Here is a 15,229-nt window from a genome sequence, read left to right as displayed (position 1 = left end):
GGAGAGCGACGATGACCTTCCTTCTCTTATAATTGGATGTAGTTAACAGTACCATGAGCTTCAATTGATTACAAGCTGGTGAATGAGAAGTATGGTCCTTCATGTACACACAGCTTTATTCTTTATTGAAGCTCTTATATTCAAATCAGTGTTTTTAGCGATAGTTCTGTATATTAATGTGGAACTAAATGGCTGCTCTGCTCCTTTCAGACATAATGAAGAGCCATTTAGAGGTGTTGTGTCAAAAACAGTATGTTAGTGTTGTGACTCAGATAATTTGCTCTCTCTAGTGGAGAGAAAATCACTTTTCTTTTGCTTTTGTCCATAGTGAGGATGTGGAACTTATTTCACCCTAATAACATTTTATTTTCACATGGAGTGCAAACTCACAAATCCATAGAGATACCATCCATTCAGTAGCACCAAACTCTAATTTCCAATCTGGCCTCATACGAGGAGATGGGATTTTAATGGAGAGAATGTCATGCCTGCTGGCTTCCACCCATCTACAACTCATTTATGCCAGTGCCTCTGCTCTGCTTGTTAAAGCTCAGACTGCTCTAGCATAGCAAACCTTGCATCCTCCATGCTGCATGTAGATGTACCCAGTCCCAGCTCTCAAAAGGTTACTGCAGGCTGTTTCCCTTCCTGCAGGCTCAAGCCTCTGTGGTTGCCTTTGAACACTTTTTATTCCCCCACATTACTCAGCAGCAGTGACTTGCCAAACAGGAACTTGATGAACCCAGGGCTGCTAGTTAGCCCTCCTGCTGTCAATTTGCTAATGTGCCTGCATGGAAACAAGGCCCTCAGGCTAGCACTTCATAAGAGGAGGAGGAAACACCTTTAACCCCGGCTGTTTAGCTCTACTTGACACCAGCCATGTCCTGCTCATATTGAACCAGGCTTCTAAAACGTCTGCAGAGAAAATGAATGTCCCATTATTCCTCCTTGGTGTCAATAGGCTGCAGTCCCCCAGTGGAAGGCAGCTGATGATGAACAATATTCTTTTTCTCCGCTCTTCCTACTCCTCTCTCTGTCCTCAGATGACACGACATCATTCCCCACAATGCTCGGTCACACCACAGCCAAATGTGAATCTGCAGACGGAGCAGGGTTGGGCTGTAACATATACACAGTGGTATTTTCACAACAGAATATTAGCACATTGGCCTAGACACCAAATGTGTGTTATTCCTCTCCCCACAATAGAACAATTGTGAAGCGTGTTAATGAATTGAAGGTCACTTGCTGGGGTGTCTGCACCGGTCAGGAACACGTGGTTGAGGCATCCGCGTTTTCGAAACGAGGACATGGACCTCAGCCATTGTTCCCTGAATAAGGGTTAAATACCTGGATTTCTGGAAAACAGCCAAGAGAGAAGCGCTGCTCTTACTCAGGCTGCCTTCTGATAATACATCCTCCCTAATGCTTTATTACTCCTCTGCTAGCCCTTCTGTAAAATATGCACTTTGCATTTTACAACATTGTTTCAGACCTACCAATCTTCTTTCCAGATATTCTCTTTCCGCTTTCGTTTATTTGTGACCCATTTCACTTCATGCCTGGCATTCGACACAATACGCCTCAGGTGACCACTTCTGATCAGGTTTCACTTCCTTGCTGACATTTGATTGTATCCTTGAGAAACTGGTTAACGGAAAGTTCTGCGCAGCCGTCACAGTTTCGGTCTTAATTGTTACAGGTGTTTGGTACAAGCAGGTCAACAATTTCGGCTTTAGGTTTATATATCTACAGTCATCTACGTTTTTGTACTTTTGCACAAGGTAAATGCGACGAAGTGATACGTTATGTGGGCTTCATTTTGAGCGTGACGTAAGCAAATTAAAGTTTGTGGTCTTTGTGTAACTTTTTCTCTCTGACTCTTTGCTTAGGGGAGGTGTATTATCACAGTGCAGCTCTGTGACGAGGAGCTGACTGAGGATGAGGAGGGCGTGGACTATTTCCTGCTGTTTGCTGGCAGCACACAGCGGCACCTGACCAGCACCCTAAGAAGCAGTCATGACACATTACAGGCTCTGTGTCCTGGTAAGCCACCCCACCCACAATCCCTTCCAGCTCCCCTGTCACTGCTAGTGGACCTGTGGGAAAGCAGCTCCACCTACAGTGCTTAAATGAAGCGAAATCTGTTTTAGATCTGTTCCCTTGTCGACCTATAGTCTTATTCCTTATTATACAGCAATTGCCTTCATCATCATCGTCATCATCATTATAATTGGAAAGCAAAAACGATGTTAGAATCCTTTATACTGGTTAATCTGCATTAATCCAGTAAGTATGATACCCTGGAATTAACTGGACATTAAGCAATGTCTGCCCTCAGAAGCAAATTGAAGTATTTAGGCTGTTTTGTTATTGAAAGATGCTTCCACTGAAGTGAACAGTAGAAAAGGTTTAACATACATGGCAACCAGCAATACATAAATCAAAAACCAGAAGGTACTGTATGTTGAAAATAGCGTGAATAAATATTAGTGAAAACCTTTTTTATCTGTGATTTGTAGGTGACTCCAAGGGAAAGACATCTTCATTCATATTCATTGTTTTTTGAGGGTCTTGTCTGGCAGACAGAAAAGAAGGAGGCAGAAAGTGTTATGTCTGCGATATCTCATTAAGAGCTCGGCTGAATTACAGTCGTCTGCTGAATAGGAGGGGGTGTCACTTCACCCTTCTAACAGATTAGCTCTGCTTCACTGCTCCCTCCATCAGGCCTGACAGAGCTCCAGAGCTCCGAAGGGACCTGGCTTGTGACCGACCACAAAGTCACTGGATTGAGTCCCCAGGTGGCCCAAGAAAGTCAGCGCAGAGATGCAGAATATTTTCTTCCAGTGGATTAAGGTGCCCTTGAGCAAAGCATTTGAGCCTCCATTACTCCAGTGGCGTATTGCAGTATTTAAATCTTACACTCGTTATGAAACGGCATACATCGATGTTGGAATAACAGAGACAAATTATTGTAATGGATTTACTCAAACATGTAAACTATCCAGTGAATTATGAATGAAGTAAGCAATCCTCTGATGCATTGCCTCACCCTGCATACTTTCCCTCATAAGCTAGTTAAACAACAAGTCATGGACTGTTTTTGCAATGCAATGATTGAATCTTATTAATTCTTACCACGCGCATCTTGACTTTTTGCCTTTTTTTACAGATAGAACTAGTTGCATACCATGCATGTAAATGTACTGATTCAAACACACAAACAGACTTTAGGGAAGGACATAAAATAAAGGGCAGACAGGTACCGTTAGACTTCAAGAAAAAGAAATTCTGCGCTTAAGTATCGCACCTAGGTTTAAACACATAGCCGGCGTTAGAATCCTTCTCCACATGCAGAGGGGGGCAGAGACGATTTCTGTCCAGGCAGCGGGGTGACTATGAGTCCTGCATCCAGAGTGTCCGGTTTGGTGAAGTAAATTGATGTAGTGAGGCAGTACGGCCCTTCAACGCCTTGTGAATTAAGAGCAGGGAGTTGTCAATACTGCGTGTTTGTACTGAGAAACAGTACTGAGCCTTAATTAGCTGCTGGTTGTGTTTTGATTTTGACAGGGTCTGCCATTTTATGGTGTTTATAGTCTTGCCTTTTTTGTTATGACACACCTGAAAAGTCATTAACATAAAGCTCCAATTAAATTAAGACTGAGATGCATTTTTAATTAGTTGTTGATTTGAACTATGTAATAGGTGTTAAAGAGAATAACTGCATAAGTTACCTGTATTGCAGCTAATTCTTCTGTTCCTATTATTGTATCTTTGTGATTGAAGCGACCAAAATATTTTGAGGTTGTTTGTACAGGATGATAGTTTGCAATTTTGGATGATGCCTCTGTGTTCTGTACCACTGCAAGAAAGCATTTGCTTGGCTTATTTTTGGGATAAAAGTCATAATAAACTCCAATGTTGCTATTCATTATAGTAACATCAACCATTCATGCTCTTTTATGATATGATTGCTTTAGCAGTTAGTGCAGCTGGACAATTAAGGAGGTATATGTTTAATGTGTGTATTCACAAACCACCCTCGCAGATTTTTTAAAGCCTGAATGTGGATGAAGACCATTGTCGAGGTCACACTTACTCTGTGTTTGCGTATTCAGTCTGTATTTGCAATGAACACCATGAAAAACATCATTAGGACTCTATTAAGTTTTACATCAAAGCACATTTATGCTTTGTGTGTCTGTGTCCTTTGTTTGTGTGCGTGTCCCCATGTGGGCGTGTGTGTGTGTGTCCGCATGAGTGTGCGTTTGTAATCTTGGTTGACAATTTGACCACAGAAAATGTTTTTACATATTGAAAGTGCAATATGGCTACAGAAGCCAAGGGAGGACGTCATCTCATTAATCATAATCATAACTCGAATTATGAAATGGCTTTGTGCCTTGTAACAGTAAATACATACATTATTGTGCCAAGAGGACATTTTATCAAGATTACAAAAACACGTTCTGTTAAAGCTTGAGAGAATAATCATGTCCCCTCTCAGCTTCCATAGAGGGCTAAATTCACTTGCCATTATCTAAAATGATCCATTTTGTGTCCTAACTCTCCTAACTGTTGCTGTTCTGCAGATGAATATTGTAAAACAACACAGTATTCAATGTTTTTCCTCAAGGCAAAGAACACTATCTTTGCACTGATAGGCTGCTAGATAGGTAACCCAGTGTGGCTAGCATGCTGTGTATTTACCGTATCAAACGTGCAGGCGTGTAGCAGCGTACAGTCTGCATCATGTCTCAGCCCCTTTGCCTCTTTTGAATACAACCAGCATGGAAAAACAATGTTGACGGTGTTCTTGAGCAGGGGGCCATCTGCTGCACACAGGCCCTTTTTCTTTGCAGACTTTTTTGACTTGTCATAGCGGCAAAAGCACAGGCGTAACTAATAACATTAATGATGGCACTGTTCCATTTAGGTGTGCCAGAAAGGCCTGGCAGGGAGCCAGCACGAACAATACAAGGACCTGACACCAGCACTTCCTAGTGAACTGCACCCATCATTAATGTTATTAGTTATACCTGTGCTTTTCCTGCTATGACTAATATCACCTGTGTCCATACTGCAAACTGTACAGTATGTCGTAACACCCTCAACGTCATTAAAAACATCACGCAAGTCCTCAGGCCCAGAGTGTGAATAGATTGTACATGTGTGCTATTTCAAAATTTTCATCTCATTTTTTCTCCTTCTTTCTCCCACTCCACTCCCACTCTCCCGTCCCTTGCTGTCTTCTTGCAGCCCATGACTGTTGTGAGGTGGTGTCGGTCACCTTGTGTTCAGTCAGCCGAGGTGTCCCAGAGGCCCCAGAGGACCTAAAGGCCTGCCTAGGTCATGTGGCCCCATTGGCCGAACAACGATTCTGCTTTGTTCAGGATTTGGCTTTTGACATGGCCCAGTTCCTGGTGAGCACCTTGTTAAGTTAATGGCACTTCTAAGCCAGCAGGGAAATGGCCACACAAATGGAAAAGGGGGTTAACATATTTTTACAGTCTAGTACTAAAATGAGCACAAGTGGATTGATGTTGCACTGTTAAGAGCGAGAGAGAGGAAGATTCGAAGAGAGAGAGCTAAATGAAGGGACAGGGACACACTGGCGTGCTACTTATGTGCACCTCTGCTCAGAAACCTGGTTAAATGGAAACAGCAACGTTGGGCTAGTAATTGTAGAACTAAGCCATGCAGTGCTCTTTGACAATGTCTCACAGTCCTTGGTATATAATTAAATACAATCTTTTTTGCCATCCCACACAAATTGGATATTGAATTGAACACAGTTTGCCAGAGGGAAAGATGAGATACACTCTTTATGTTGGCACTAGAATGTAATTCTTCTGGAAACATTTTTTACTTTTTTTGTAAATATTAAATCCCAGAATGAGTTGTTTTTGTCAACATAATGCATCTCAAATGTTAACTTAGTATTGGGAGAGGCCTTTGGATATCCTGTTTAATGTTTAATTCTTATCATTGTGTGTATGCACATAGATCCAGTAGACTGAACATCACTTCCCTCATTCATTTTGTCTTTTTTAATCACCCTGTACCCAGGTGAGCACAGCAGGCCGGGCTGACGGCCTCGACGGGGTGCTGTTGCTAGACGAGTGTCAGATACCTCTGCAAGAGTGTGAACGTCTGGATGAGAGCCTGGCGCTGGCATTGCAACATCTCATACTGCCTCCAGGATGGAGCTTACTGGGAAACCAACTCGACAACAGCACTGGTGAGGCCGGAAGGCACAGACCTACATAATTTTTAATTTAAATAAAAAAAATTGTCTAGCACCATAAAATGCCCCAAGAGGCACACTTGGTTACACTGATGCAAAAACATACTGACAAATAATTCAATGTCACATGCAATAGCTCTGACAATTTCACCATCATGTTAGGAAGTTTCAGAAGTTTTCTACTTTGTAACTCTTGCACCATTAGTATAGTGGATTATATCATTGTAAAATAACTCATACATTTCAATTATTAATCATATCCATTAAGAAGCATCCAGACAGTCAGACAGTTAATGCAACTGATGACATGAAGGCTTAAACTGTGATTATTGTCATGTAATTCCACACAATTAGTTACTTTTTCAAAGTAGATGCAGATCATAAGTTGGGGACTACTCGACCTTGATGGAGGAATGCGAGTGCCCTCTAGTTTGCTGAATGGGATGAACGCAGTAGCATCACCATACTGTACGAACCGTTATCAATCCCTGCTCGTCGTGTGAGCCACAGAGCGGGGCTGAGCTATATGTACATGACCCCTAACTGTACAACATTTGGTATTGTGAGGATTGGATGTCTGTGCAAGCAAACAAACATTTGTATTAAAAAAAATAAAGTGCCAATTTTCTCCACCCATTTACTCTGATGGCTTTAATCAGTTAAAGGCAGCCAAATGAGCTGATCCAGATGATAAACTCAGTGTGGTAATTGCTGCCTGTAAAGCAGCATAAACAAGACTTTTGGGAATAGTTACAGCACTGTGTCCGCTTCTGGCTACTGTTTAGATAATAGCTTGTGCTTTAACTTTGACTTTGAAATTAGACCAAACCAGCAGAGCCAGTAGCATTTCAAACAAGACTGAGAGAAAATAAGCCCGGAAAGTGGGTATTAGATAGTAGTCCAAGTCGTCACTCCTCAAATTGTTTAATTTATTAAACTTTTGTGGCCAGAAAAGAAAACTCATCAAATCCAATCCATTCCTGTAATGACCTGCCCTGCCGATTTAATCAGATTCATTTGCTACTGTTATGGAAAAAGCTCGGCCTTATGCCTGTGTAGTAGTGCACACACACATACACAAACGCACTCTTTGCACTGAAATCAGTTGTCATGTTGTTGATGTGGAAGGCGGCCTCTTGCTGTGGTGACTGATGTGTGCTCTAATAGGCTCTGCTTCACAATATGTCACCACTTCAATACAAGAAGCTTAACGGTGAACTGCAGGGAGGGAAGAGGAGTGCTCTCCATTTATCAGACCTGTCAGATGATGGATCGCAGGAGACTATAGGTGGAGGTGACGGTGGTTTATCTCAGTCATCCTTCACGCTGTGGACGCACAGCAGTCACTGATCTCACCAGGCCGAGCCATTTATTGTCGTCAGGGAAATTTAGTTTACCTGGCCTGCACGTAAGAACAGTGCATGTCATCGACAAAGGTGAACAACAGAAACATTATGTCTTAGTTCCAGTAGAATAATTTAAACAAAATTATGAACGGGCGTTATTGCATTGCATAAATACCTGCACAGTGAGGGGAAAACCAGCAGATTTCACAGTAGCTTGCGCCTACTGCAAGAGTGAGTATCTAGCATTGACCTCTGTATCACATTAACATATTTTATCTTGGTGATTCAATTTGCCATATTGATGCAACTTGCCCTTCTAGCCACCCTGCAAAAAATGTACATTTTTTTGTGATGCGAGCCAGTTCCCAGGAACCGCCATCAAACCCAGCAGTAAATCCTCCCCTGACACTATTTGGCATCTCACATTCCAGCCTGGCCCAGCTCGGCCAAGTGGAGCATTAAATTTGACCAATTAGTTTGAGGTTTGTCAGGCCGGGATGATTCAGAATAAGCCACAGTGGTGTGAAACCTTTCTGCAGCAGACTTGTGCATAACTGTAAATATGGCTCAGGGAGTTTCATAATAACAAAATTTAAAATAAAGTTTTTGTTCTGAGTTATAATTTGTTTTTCTTTTCAGTCCTTTCCAAATGATTTCTTCTGAGGTCTTTGGATTCTGATTAAAGCTTCGGCAGACATCATTTGAATGTAGATACGGTCTTAGAAGAGATCCCAGAGGGGCTGCAATGGTGTGGAGCATCTAATCTCCTGCTAACTGAAACACTGTCAAATTTCTCATCTTGCCCAAAATGTAAATTTAGAACAATTTGTGTGCAAGACATTGGCAGGAATTGTCCCTACAATAACTAGCAAATGGAACTAAAGAGTGAAATGTAAAAGAGCCGTGAGCTTGTGTTCAGTCCAGTGAAAGCCAGAATCACCAAAATTACAGCTTTGCTTTTTCTCACCCTTTTACTTTTTTGAATCAAAGAATGTTGTAGACCATCGAGTGATGTTCGATGTTTCTTTTTGCGTTTTTACACAGCGTCATGGAACATCTTGATGGGGTTAAGTGTGTTTTTTGTATCCAACAGTTCCCTGTCACTTGTCACTCTGAAACCAGTTTGGCACCTTTTCTCATGACGCCTTTCTGTCTCTTTTGCCTGTGGACCAGAAAGTAAAAGTCCTCTTTCTTTAACCCAGATATTAAGAGAAACAGAAATGTCCTTAGAATGTTATCATTTAATGTAGACTGAGATTTAATTACACAGATTGAAATTAATTAATTAATTAATTAATTTGAGTCTGTCATTGATGTCGAAGGGAGCTGCTCTAACAACCTGTGGCTTTCAAAGAAAGATGGAGGTGCTTGTGTGTGAATGTGTGTATCCATTAATTATTTATTTTAGGGTATGTAAGGGGGTGGTTTCAGTGTTTGATGGTGTCGTTAGGAGTTAGACTGATATATGGGTGGACCACAGACTTAATAACAGGGTCATTTGAAATTTGTCACCTGTGATGAAATGATGTAGTTTTTGGCCCTTTGCATTATTGTATTTTGGAAAGTGGAAGTATCGGCTTGCATTTTGGGATACGATTGTGTGAACTCGCAGACAGACTGTGGTTTCATTAGTCTGTTAAGGTGTAAAGGTCTGACGTATCCCCGCTCATTGTGGATCCTCTGCTGGCTTAATTAGCTTCCATTGTGAAGTTGCCAAGCTGCAGCGAGTGATGGTATGTTGGCCCCTGAACCAGAATCTGGCTGCCCACACTGCTGCACCATTCCCTCTTAAGTTTCTGTCTTTGTTTCTTTCTATCCTTCATTGCGGATGTCTTCACTTTCTCGCCCTCCATCTCTCCAACAGATCCAGATCCTCAGGAGACTTTGCTGCATTTCTCAGCACGCCGAGGGCTCATGCGTGTCACTCGATTTCTGCTGCTGCAGCCCCGAGCGAGAGAAGCCCTGCGATTGGCCAACAAAGAAGGCCACACCCCTTCCGCCGTTGCCGCTTTACGAGGACACCAGCACCTCTGCCAGCTGCTCATACAGTAAGTGTTACTCTTGAGTTGACAGTTGTTGTTTTTTTGTAAAACTCACACATTAATAAGTGAATTGATGTTAAAAAAAGATCATGACAATGAAGCTGGAGAAATGAGAATAAAAGATAATAAAACATGATAATGTAGTATTATGCTTATTTTCAGCTACGTCACACAGTTTAACATTGAGAGTAGCTCTGTGTTTGGGTGAACATTGCTCTTTTGCTTTTACAAATAGTCTCAAGACAGTACAAGAGAGGACAGAGCGGTTCAACCAGGTCTTTTATGGCTAAGTTGTTTGTCTGTTGTCTTCATGGAACAATAGAAGGGTCCAAAGTACATCACCACCAAAACCGCACTGCAGCCGAGCTTAGCACTTTTGGCTGTGGTCAGATAGTTGAGGGCAAATTGAAAAGTTGTGGGCTGCTAGTATTGTTCCACTGAAATCAGGAGAGCAGGGAAACTATTCCACAGCACAAAGGCTTCGGTTTGAGTACTATGTTTACAGCGGTGCTTCTATCTATGTGATAAGTCTGTGTGTCAGTGCTTTAAGTGTCAAGGCAAGGGAATTATGTGTAGGTCCCACAGATGTGAGGTATAATCCTAAAAGTGGCTTCTTTCAGAGTGAAAAGTGAGGTCAAATTCTTCTCATCCTTTTATAGTTGAACATTAAACTGAGAGGGAAAAAAATCTGCTTTGCAGTAAATGGAGTGAGACATGACTTTAAGTGGAAATGGACTTCTTTTATGTCTTAAGCACTACTTATCTGCTGCAAGATAGTTTTCACTTATCTCGGAATGAAGATGCTACAAGCTTAAAGACAACCTACCTTTTTAGAAAGCTCATGTTGTTGCAAGGCATGAAGTGAAGTTGCCTTTAAAACAGCTTGTTATGTGATGGTAATTGCATCTTGAAAAAGTGAAATCACTCACAGCTTAGCGGGTGACCTCAGCCACCGGGCCTCCGAGCTACAGCACTCCACCCAGGGTTACGCAAGCAGATCTGCCTGACTGGGAGGTATCTCCCCTTTACACCGCTGCTATCTTTATAAGCAAAACACTGCACATACTTTTACCTTCATTACTTACAGCCAAGGCAGGAGAGGTTTCCCGGGAAAGTTATCGACGTGGAACAGTTTGTAAGTGTTTATTGGGAACATTTTACTCACAGCTTCACAACAGCATGATTAGAACAAAATGCTACTTCATGGATTGCTCGATTGCTGACCAAACTGTTCAAATAGACCAACCTAATAGCCGGGGCATTCAGTGAATTGTTTGGGGTAATTCCCCACCCCATGGAGATGATGAAAACAACTCTCTTGAACATGAATTGTCGGAGAAAAAAATGGTGGGGATGTTGATGGGGTGACATCATTGTTAGAACCCTCTCTCGAAAGCAGTTTTATATTATGCTAGCCAATCACAGCTGTGAGTCTATGGAGTGATCTAAGTGTTTATTTTGTGGCAGGGCTGAGGTGGATACAGAGACGGACACCGTCCACCGCCTCTCCACAGACACCAGAGTAGTTTGCCACCGTCCCAGGCTGGACACACATACTTTGACTCTGTGCATCAACCCTGGCTGTGACCCCCCGACCCTCCAGAAAAGCGTGGAGCAGCTGAAACACTTGATATTTCATCTGAATGCCAAGGTGAGTCATGGCACCCTGCCCCTTCAGCATGCTATCTCTGCCACATCCAGGAGCACTGGAGCTGCTGAACATTGTTGGATTGTTTGTCTTTTCACTGCCCTCATTTCTCTAACCTTCAAGCTTAGTTTGTATAACCGGTGGAACACCTTATGCAATCACTGAGGTGCCGATTGATAAGAACTAGTGAGCAGCTAAATTGGTTTCGCTGAGTGAAGTACTAACATTTATCTCGTTCCTTCTCTCGATCCTGTAGGGAGTTTCTGTCCTGGAGCTGAAGTTTGAGTCTCTGCACACAGCTGCTGAATGTTGTGAGCGTGTCGAAACAGAGACAACGCGTCCAGAGCAACTGCAGCCGCCTAGTTTAGTATCGGAGTGCCTGGATAAAACTACGCAAGGGAGCCGGATAGAAAACTACCCAGCGGAGGACGGCAGCTGTAGTGTGGATGGTGGATATGGGGAGGCAGACGGAGGCTGGAGTTTGTCTCTGAGTACGCAGAACTCAGAGCTGTGCCCCCAGGAGCATGGCCTCAGCTCACCAGAGGGTAGGGTGTGTCTCTGTCCAAACACTGGGAGAAATTACTGCCAAACGGAAGAGGAGGGTAAGGAACAGCCTTTTGTCGCCACCCAGATTTTGACTGTGTGTGACAGGAGTGAAGAATCGCAGAGTAAGTTGGGAAAAGGGAGCCGCTCCGTGGGAATTCCACCTCCAGCAGCCTGTGGTAAACATGTCGAGGAAACTGATAGAGAAGAGGCTGTAAACCTGGAAGGACAAGAGGCCACAGAGGAAAAGGACAGATCCAAGGAGGAAGCAGGGGACAGCACTGGCAGGGGGAGGGAGGAAGAGAAGGAGGACGACTCAGTGTCCGGAGATACGACGGTGCTCATTGGAGACACAGCAGTTTCTGTTATGGGCCAGACTCAGTCGTCAGAGAGCTCGGAGGTATCAGACTCCATGTGCTCCCAGGAAGAGGAACATGTACAGGGGGAAGAGATGGAACACAACAAGGAGCTCTGGGATTTAAAGGAGGAGAAACCAGGGAATGAAGAGTTAACAGACCTTACATCAACCCCAGTGGACCTCCCCAACCCATCGCTGATAGACTGTGGTGACGTAATGCAGGAGGCAGTGTATGAATCTGCTGTTCCATGTCTCTTGATAGAGGGCCTCCATGAGGGGGAACCTCCACCAGACATAAACAGCCTGGAACAAAACCAGGAAACAGCTGGTAGGGATTATTCTACAGAGCAGCAGTGGGGCTTGGCTGATCATAGAAGTAATTTGGCTACAGAAACTGGATGCCATTCTGGGCAATATAGTGGAACAGCTAGCGGTAAAGTGCTTGATATCTTAGTGTCGACAGGTATAGATGAACCTCCTACAGTACCTGGATCCAGTTTACCTGTGAATGAACCTGGCATCCTTGAAGAAACGTCTGTTTCAAATACAGCTGATTTTCACACTGCCAGAGACTCCATGGACACTCCATGTACCGATCCAGACATTTGTCAGCCTTCACCTGAAGACCAAACCTCAAGGAATAGACATGCTAGTCTGGATTCATGGGCAGCCTCTCATAGCCCCTCCAGTGATGAAGATGACAGTTTCCGTTCAGTTGAAAGCTCCACAACAGAGATCTTCGACTCGACCCAGGAAGATGACAAACAACCGATGGAGAAAGAGGACTTAAATCAAAGCAAAATAGTGGAACAGGCTCCAGTGGAATTCGAGGCAGAAGAACAAAATGACATGAATCCTGATGGAGACAATGGACATTCTAAAAGCACAGATTCAGGGCTCCACTTGGAGCATGGCACTGACAGTGCAATGACAGTGACAGACTGCGGGCAGCCTGGCACTGAGCCTGGAACACAACTGCTACCCTGCCTCCATACAATGGAGCCATTGAGTCATGAAAGGACAGTACAGGAACTCTCCCGTGAACTTTCCAAAGAGGATCTGTCGTTAGGCCCAGCATACGGGGAACCTCCAGCAGTGAAGATCAGCGAAAGTCGGTGTGAAAGTGTTGAGGCCACCGGCACTGACCTGATTGTGGAGCATTCAGTGTCAGAGGTCACCGCTAGTGTCTCAGTAGAGAGCAAAGTAACTGTCCAAGCTGAGGAGGATGCTCAGCCCGAAGAGACCAGCAACGAATCGACAACAGAGGAGACTGTGGGGGTGGATGTGCATTTGGTGCAAGTGCAAGACGGTGAGGAGATGGCAGCAGATGAGCTGTCACCTGAAACCAATTCACATGTGGGTTTAAGGCTTTCAGAGATTCAGACAGATGTGGCTGACTTAAAATGCCTCACCCCGATTTTATCTACTGAGGATGTGAGTGTGCCGGGAGTTGAGTCAACTCTCTCTAAACATGGAGTGCCCAGTGAACCCCCTGCAGAGGAGATGCTTTCTCCAGTGGTGGTGATGGAAAAGGCAGTGATTCTTAATACAGTGGATGGACCTTCAGGAAACCACGCTGGGCCAGTGCAAGGTGGGAAAACACACAAAGTCCAGTGACAGTTTAGATTTATTCCATTATCTATGTCAGAGCTAATATGCGAAAATTACAGTCAATTTATCTGTGATGACTGACGGCAAAAGCTCTCTGTAGTTAAAGGCAGTGTAGCTCACTTAAATGTGCACAGAGACATATTTGGCTTCCAGACACGTTTTTGTGACATTCTGCTATGATATATTCCTGTTGTTAACAAGACTATTAATATAAAGGTGTGTTTTACTTTTCCCCTTTTGATAGATGAGGAGCAAACGTCCTTCTAACAAGGATTTAGTATTTTGTCGTATTACCAGACCTTTTTATCTAACAGAAGAGGTTATTTCAGAATGCTTTTCTTTTTGAGTTCGGAGGTGAGACTAATTGTTTCGCCACAGTGGTACAGTACACAGCCACTTCCTGCCATTTTATGTTTATGATACCTACGGGCATGTATAGGCTGACAGAACTTTCCTTTATATTCAGACGTGCTGTCTCTCTCTCTCTCACACACGCACAAACACACACACATTCATGTTCTTTATCAGCAGGCGTAGTCACATTACCAGTACATGTGACTAAGTCTCAGACACACAGCACAAAGAGGCTGGGTTTTCTTAAACAAACACCATAGACACGCACACACACAAGCCAGTTTATCTGTGAGGGGAGCAGGAAGTTAGACTTGCAGAGTTTGAAGCTGTCCGTGTGATGGTCTTTGTGCTGAAAGAGAACTTATAGCACTCCTCTGTTGACAATTTTCACTCATCAGGAATAATTGTACTGGACCCAAGTCCAATAATTAAAGGTCAAGTGCAAGGTTGATATTGTGCGTCACGTCGAGAGTAGAGCGTCATTATAGAGGAGGGGTTATATTTACAGCCTGATCGTAGCCTAGCAACAGGTAACCTTGTAAGACACTCAAAACCACCTCTCCTTCTCCAGATTTGGAAATTGTTATTACTTCAACAATGTTCAATCTATGATTCAATGGATGCAAAAATATCCTTTAGAAGCTGTTTTCAGAAATTGTACTTCCGTTTAAAAAGAAGCTTTTTCCAGCCACTTTATCACTCTTAACATGCTTTGTCAACGGGTCCACTTATATACGTCGAGCAAACTTTTATTTAATTAATCAGCCTCAGATTATTACACCACCATTATACTGTAGACATAGTTTAGTTAAGCGTTTGGTTTTATTATCCAGTAATATTGAGTTCTTTTTCAACTTAAACTTTTATTGTTCCTATGGGAAATTTGTCTTCCAGCAAAGTTTTAAATAGAAACTCATAACACATGAACAGATTAAATACCATATAGACAAACATTATTTCACTTGAGCAGTTTTTATTGTCTGTAAGGACCCAGGACTTGGATTTATAATGTTCCTTCTACTCACTAGAAGGCTCTGGTTCTTCTTTTTCAACCCTTGTTATTGATACTTGTGCATGGGA

The 15,229-nt window shown here is 43.1% G+C and overlaps 1 protein-coding gene across 4 annotated transcripts in view; it reads left to right on the top strand.

Moving 5' to 3' along the window:
* akap13 (A-kinase anchoring protein 13) overlaps positions 1 to 15,229 on the top strand; it is an 85,764-nt gene that overhangs the window by 17,081 nt on the left and 53,454 nt on the right. For all 4 annotated transcript variants that reach the window (XM_076155493.1, XM_076155495.1, XM_076155494.1 and 1 more), the window contains exons 3-8: positions 1,893 to 2,046; positions 5,260 to 5,431; positions 6,078 to 6,241; positions 9,458 to 9,641; positions 11,103 to 11,286; positions 11,540 to 13,775. In XM_076155493.1, the coding sequence (XP_076011608.1) occupies positions 1,893 to 2,046; positions 5,260 to 5,431; positions 6,078 to 6,241; positions 9,458 to 9,641; positions 11,103 to 11,286; positions 11,540 to 13,775 (3,094 nt within the window). The remainder of the gene's footprint in view (positions 1 to 1,892; positions 2,047 to 5,259; positions 5,432 to 6,077; positions 6,242 to 9,457; positions 9,642 to 11,102; positions 11,287 to 11,539; positions 13,776 to 15,229) is intronic.

The sequence above is a fragment of the Genypterus blacodes genome, unplaced genomic scaffold (assembly GCF_046128005.1).
Source record: "Genypterus blacodes isolate CSIRO-AG114 ecotype Tasmania unplaced genomic scaffold, CSIRO-AGI_Gbla_v1 ptg000067l_1, whole genome shotgun sequence".
In the NCBI taxonomy this organism is placed as follows: Eukaryota; Metazoa; Chordata; class Actinopteri; order Ophidiiformes; family Ophidiidae; genus Genypterus; species Genypterus blacodes.
Note: the sequence above shows the minus strand (reverse complement) of the source record. Positions and strands in the feature narration are given on the sequence as shown.